This window comes from Apodemus sylvaticus, chromosome 2 (genome assembly GCF_947179515.1).
Source record: "Apodemus sylvaticus chromosome 2, mApoSyl1.1, whole genome shotgun sequence".
NCBI lineage: Eukaryota > Metazoa > Chordata > Mammalia > Rodentia > Muridae > Apodemus > Apodemus sylvaticus.
In genome coordinates, this window is record NC_067473.1 from 24,083,276 (window position 1) to 24,089,275 (window position 6,000).

At 48.5% G+C, this 6,000-nt stretch overlaps 2 protein-coding genes across 4 annotated transcripts in view; both read left to right on the plus strand.

Moving 5' to 3' along the window:
• The window catches only part of Ankib1 (ankyrin repeat and IBR domain containing 1), a 105,564-nt gene extending 103,016 nt beyond the window's left edge, over window positions 1–2,548 (plus strand). For all 3 annotated transcript variants that reach the window (XM_052173175.1, XM_052173176.1, XM_052173177.1), the window contains exons 19-20: window positions 15–148; window positions 427–2,548. In XM_052173175.1, coding sequence (XP_052029135.1) covers window positions 15–148; window positions 427–1,167 — 875 coding nt within the window. In that variant the 3' untranslated portion in view covers window positions 1,168–2,548. The remainder of the gene's footprint in view (window positions 1–14; window positions 149–426) is intronic.
• Window positions 2,549–4,576: 2,028 nt separating this feature from the next.
• Window positions 4,577–5,242, plus strand: LOC127677266 (uncharacterized). The gene has a single exon (XM_052172376.1). It carries the CDS (start codon window positions 4,577–4,579, stop codon window positions 5,240–5,242), a length of 666 nt encoding a protein of 221 aa, XP_052028336.1.
• Window positions 5,243–6,000: the final 758 nt, after the last annotated feature.

Consider the following 6,000-nt stretch of genomic DNA (forward strand, 5'->3'; position numbering starts at 1 on the left):
TTGTTTTCAAACAGATCTGCCAGAGGGGGGCAGCAGCCGCAGGCCTGGTGCATCCGTGGTAAGCTCTGCATCCATGAGTGTGCTGCACAGCTCTTCCCTGCGGGACTACAGCCCTGCCAGTCGCTCTGCAAACCAGGACTCTCTGCAGGTAGCCCTGCTGCCGCTGGGCACCATGCCTTCGCTGCTCTGCCCGGTGGTTTCTTCTGCTGGTTTCCTTTTTCTTCTTTCTGTGGTAGAAGTTTCCTTTTAGTGATCAATAGGGTACAAAGGGGTTCTTGTATTTCAGATTTATAAGACAAGGAGAAAATTGTAAGATTTAAATATGTAAAATAACTTATAGATTTAGAAGTGATTTTATCTGATGAAAGAAGTTGAGTAAATGTAATTAGTCACATTTTAAGGTGGTTTGACATTCTGTTGCCGCAGGCTCTGAGTTCCTTGGAAGAAGATGATCCCAACATACTCCTTGCCATACAGTTGTCACTACAAGAGTCTGGGCTGGCCATCGATGAAGAAACCAGAGACTTCCTCAGTAATGAAGCATCCCTAGGAGCCATAGGCACGTCCTTACCTTCCCGACTGGACTCTGTGCCCCGGCACACAGACAGCCCTCGGGCTGCGCTGAGCAGCTCCGAGCTGCTGGAGCTTGGGGACAGCCTCATGAGACTAGGAGCAGACAGTGACCCATTTTCAACTGACACTTTGAGTTCACGCCCTCTCAGTGAGACAAGAAGTGATTTCTGTCCCTCTTCCAGTGACCTTGACTCAGCTGGCCAGGACCCCAGTGCCAATGACAATCTTCTTGGCAATATTATGGCTTGGTTTCATGACATGAACCCTCAGAGTATCGCCCTGATTCCTCCAGCAGCAACCACAGAAATTAGTGCTGAGCCTCAGCCTTCCTGTCCAAGAGATGGGTCTGAAGGTGGGAGGGACGTGGAACTGGTGCCACCAGAAGACTCGGTGTCCAAAGATGCTGGTGTTCATGACAGTGAAAGAACCCAGATGGAAGAAAATCCTCTGGAAGAGAATATTCTGGCCAGAGAAGAGTCGTCTCAAGCTGGCGACAGTAGGAACGAGGCAGTGAGCAGGGGTGACGGGCCAGATGCTGCCAGTCAAACCCCTCAGACCTCAAGCGACTGGCTGGAGCAAGTCCATTCAGTATGAACTGCACGCATTTGCTCTCTGGGTGAATCACAGGACAGGGTCTGGAGGTGTATGCTTTAGAGAGACTTAAATGCACTTAATTTGAACTTGGTTATGAACCACTGATGTCAGGATTGAATGCAAAGGAGTTCCCTCAGATGATAGCTACAGTGTGGAGTTTAACCTTACAGGGAATTTCTTTTGTGTCTATCCCCCTTTTAGTGACAGAAAAGAGCAGGAGAAAACACAATGAAATGAATGGGCTGCCATCCACACTCTGAGAGAACGCAGCTCTGTCTAGCCCAGAGTTGGCAGTACTTAAGTTGGCCATTTAAATCAAAAGCTGACTCCTTAATCCTTAGATGGCTTCCTCTTTTTCATAGAAGTAAAGAGTTGTCTTTGTGGTAGAAGTTGGGCCAGACAGTTCTGATCACATGTCCTCGGGGTCTGTCTCCTCTGGGGGCACGGTGGGGTGCCCTTCCCTCCTGTTGTCCAAGCAGTGTGAGCTGAGGTGTCCGTGCTGCGCCTACCACAGTGTGAGTGGTTTCCTTTTCACATGGTCAAAGATTCCTTCTCACGTCTCTCCACAGTCCAATTGTGCCAAACTCTGACTCGTGCGCTGACTGACAGGGTGGATAGGTGTGCTGCATCCTGGTGTGCGCCAGGGCAGTGTCAGCGTGCTCGGGAGTAAAAGGTGCCACTTGGTAACAGTGACTGTCCAGACGGTAATGGGCTTTCGTTGCCATGGAGACTGCATTTACATAAATGTAGCCTGTAGCTTAAGTAAACTAAAGCTAATGCTGCTGTTAAAACAGTTTATTTTAATATTAAAATACAGTTGATTAGCAACAGCGGTGCTGTATTTAAGAGACACTTTATTGGAAGTGCAATCATAGTTCTTTGTTTTCACAGTTTTACAGTGCATTCTAATTACTAACGGGTGCAATTACTTTTAATGGTGTTTTATAACATAGAAAAACTGGAGTTTTCATGAGTTACAGTAAATCCCACAATTATTAAAAAATTCAATACAACATCCTACGCAACATGTTACCGTGCCTTTGCCTAACCTAAATGGATAGATGCCAGTTAAGTAAGTCAGTAATTCCAATCTCAATGTCTCTTCTGAAGTAACTATGCTATGAATTGCAAAGACCTCCATGAAACCACCCATGGCCTTGCCTTTACAGTAACTATGACAACTAAGTGTTCAGTTTGTTTGCCTAGATAGCAAATGCTACTGTGTTTGTTCTCTTGCGCAATACTCATTTGCTGTTTGATCACTGTTTAGTATTGAAAACTCAACCTCCTAGTTATCAGTGTCCTACTGTGAAGAAATACTGGTCTTAGTTGTAACTATGATACAATGGTCCAGTGTGTAATTAAACTAGAGCAAACTGTTGGAATGACTCTTGTACTTACATTATTGAAGCTAGTATAACATAAGCAATGTAGATACAAGGCGCACTCCTGGAGTGCTTTGCCACATTGTTACCTGAAACCAAAATCTCCATACTAAGTGTGTACAGGGAAGCCTTAGCCAAGTGAAAGAAAGGTTGGCTTTAATAGTGATATCCACGATTATCATTTTTCATTACCTCTTTTTCAAACTTTGCTTTTGAAATATTCATGTACTTTGATTTCATATGGCCAAGAAGACATTGTACGTGCGTGTTTAATTGGTAATTGTTCATGGATATCAAGAGCACCAGTGGTTTTTTTTCTCCAGTTATCACAACATTGATACGAATCCCTATTAAAGTTAGTGGGGGGAATGCTAACTTTGTCTACAGTGTATTACTGTATATCAAACTGAAAGAGTCCATTAAAGGATTTTTTATTTCGATTAAATATAGGAGCACCATAAAATTTCTAGACCAGGCTGTAACTTTTCCAGTAGAAAGCACTTGTATCCCTAGAGGCATCTTGCACAGCCATGGTGAGGAGAGGGTGTTCCCAGTGGAGAGGAGGGGTGCCTGGGAGGGTGGAGAGGAGGGGGTGCCTGGGGGTGTGTGGAGAGGAGGGGGAGCCTGGGGGTGTGTGGAGAGGAGGGGTACCTGGGGGTGTGTGGAGAGGAGGGGGTGCCTGGGGGTGTGTGGAGAGGAGGGGGATCCTGGGGGGGTGAGGAGAGGGAACCTGGGGGTGTGTGGAGAGGAGAGGGAGCCTGGGGGGGTGTGGAGAGGAGGGGTACCTGGGGATGTGTGGAGAGGAGGAGTGCCTGGGGGTGTGGAGAGGAGGGGGTGCCTGGGGGTGTGTGGAGAGGAGGGGTGCCTGGGGGGGTGGGGAGGAGGGGGTGCCTGGGGGTATGAAGAGGAGGGGTGCCTAGGGGGGTTTGGAAAGGAGGGGTGCCTGGGGGGTATGGAGAGGAGGGGGTGCCTGGGGGGTATGGAGAGGAGGGGGAGCCTGGGGGTGTGTGGAAATGAGGGGTGCCTGGGGGGGGTGTGGAGAGGAGGGGGAGCCTGGAGTGTGTGGAGAGGAGGGGTGCCTGGGTGTGTGGAGAGGAGGGGGAGCCTGGGGTGTGTGGAGAGGAGGGGTGCCTGGGTGTGTGGAGAAGAGGGGGAGCCTGGGGTGTGTGGGGAGGAGGGGTGCCTGGGGTGTATGGAGAGGAGGGGTGGCTGTGCGATCCATGTGTGCTGGACTCATTCCCTTACCTTACCTTGTGCAGTGCCCGTTAGGATGTGCTGGGTCCCCGAGTGTGAAAATCTATGGCTATCTAGTTTGTATTTCCTTGGTACATATTTTAAAAACAACACAGTCATTGACTTTCCAGTTCAGTAATAAAGTTTGGCAAAGCCTATTTTGTAAACAAGTTAATTTTATAATGTAAAAAAAGTTAATCTAATCTTGACTTGTTATTTGCACTTTCATAGTCTATACTTGATACATTCCCACTTTATATACAGTAGGATTCTACAGACCTGTAGATGTTTGGCCAAATGAATGCTGTTAATAATATGTAAAATTCTTTGATTAAACATTTATTACTTAAACTATTTTCATTTTGTCTCATTAAATTATAAACTTAATTTAAAACTAATTAGGAAGCAAATCTTTCTTTATATTGAATACCCTCCAATATGACAGTATAAATTTGGTTCTATTATGTAATGGAATAGTGCCTAATATTTTTATAGTAACCCATTTGCTGAAAATTGTATACCCCAGAAGTAAATTTGATTTCACAATGACAATGTATAAAAATAATGAAATTCGATAAATCTGATTTCATTTGATAACAGTGTATTAAAATTGTGAATTTAGCACTCATTCTCATTTCTATAGATGGATGAGGAAAATGTTATGATTTCCTTGGAATCTAGCAGAGATAAAGTAATATAGAACTCAAAGATCTGTTCTAGGAAATTGGGAGGAAGAACTGTATGCCGTATGAATAAAATGTGCTTCTCGCCAGCTCATTCTCTGCCTCCTGATGAGCACAGCCCTGGGCAGCCCACCTCAGCGCAGCCCTCCTCAGCGCAACCCACCTCAGTGTAGCCCTCCTCAGCGCAGCCCACCTCAGCGCAGCCCTCCTCAGCGCAACCCACCTCAGTGTAGCCCTCCTCAGCGCAGCCCACCTCAGCGCAGCCCTCCTCAGCGCAACCCACCTCAGTGTAGCCCTCCTCAGCGCAGCCCACCTCAGCGCAGCCCTCCTCAGCGCAACCCACCTCAGTGCAGCCCTCCTCAGCACAGCCCACCTCAGCGCAGCCCACCTCAGCTCAGCCCTCCTCAGCGCAACCCTCCTCAGCACAGCCCACCTCAGTGTAGCCCACCTCAGCGCAGCCCTCCTCAGCGCAGCCCTCCTCAGCGCAGCCCACCTCAGTGTAGCCCACCTCAGCGCAGCCCTCCTCAGCGCAACCCACCTCAGTGTAGCCCACCTCAGCGCAGCCCACCTCAGTGTAGCCCACCTCAGCTCAACCCTCCTCAGTGTAGCCCACCTCAGCGCAGCCCACCTCAGCGCAGCCCACCTCAGCGCAGCCCACCTCAGTGTAGCCCACCTCAGCGCAGCCCACCTCAGCTCAACCCTCCTCAGTGTAGGCCACCTCAGTGTAGCCCACCTCAGCGCTGTGCACAGCCAGGCGGCCACGGAGTGCCATAGCCTCCACCCTCTGACCTGTGCCTGGACATCTGAAGCAGCGTCAGTGTCCCAGTGTCTGCCTGCTGAGTCCTTCAGTGCGTGCGCAGCGCCCAGCCTCCTCTCCCTTCTCAGTTTAGCCCTAGATACCCTTTTGCCTGGCCTTTCAGGAGTTAAAACCTGACACTCACTTAAGTTCAGTCATTTTAAAACAACTAGTCTCTCCAACGAGTGAAACCTTGAAACACTGAACTGTGGTAGGAACTGGGGCTGGAGCGGGGGCTGACCTAGGGAACGCCGTTTCTGTGCTTGTCTCTCGGAGTCCCCTCTCTTCTCAGCCTGTCTGTAACTGTTGGGGCTTCTCTTTAGCCTTGTCAGCTCCTGTAACCTCCTCAGAGCCCGTAGGTGAAGTTTCTAGAGAGCCGGCAGTGGCTCTCACCTCGAAGTCTTGTTAGTTATTTTAAGCTGTTTTCTACTTTCTCTTTTCCTCGGTATTGGAGATTGAGCCCTGCAACAGTTAGTAAAGAAACACCCAAAGAAGTCTCTTGTGCCATTCATTCAGTTCTGCTTATAATTGGCAAAGGTAGTTTTGACAGCCAAGCTTTTGATGGAATTATTCTTCAGTCTTTGAAACTAATTAGGTGGAGTTTTCGGCTCCCTGCATCTCCTACTCTCTCGTCTCACTGGGTGCTTCATGCACAAGAGCCACCCTGTGTGAGACATCGCCTCATAAACAGGTTAAGAGATAAATGCGTGAGAGTGAACAGAAGACTGCGAGATAG

Excerpts from the sequence above, each read along its gene's own strand:
- LOC127677266 (XM_052172376.1), top strand. The coding sequence starts at position 4,577 with ATGAGCACAGCCCTGGGCAGCCCACCTCAGCGCAGCCCTCCTCAGCGC.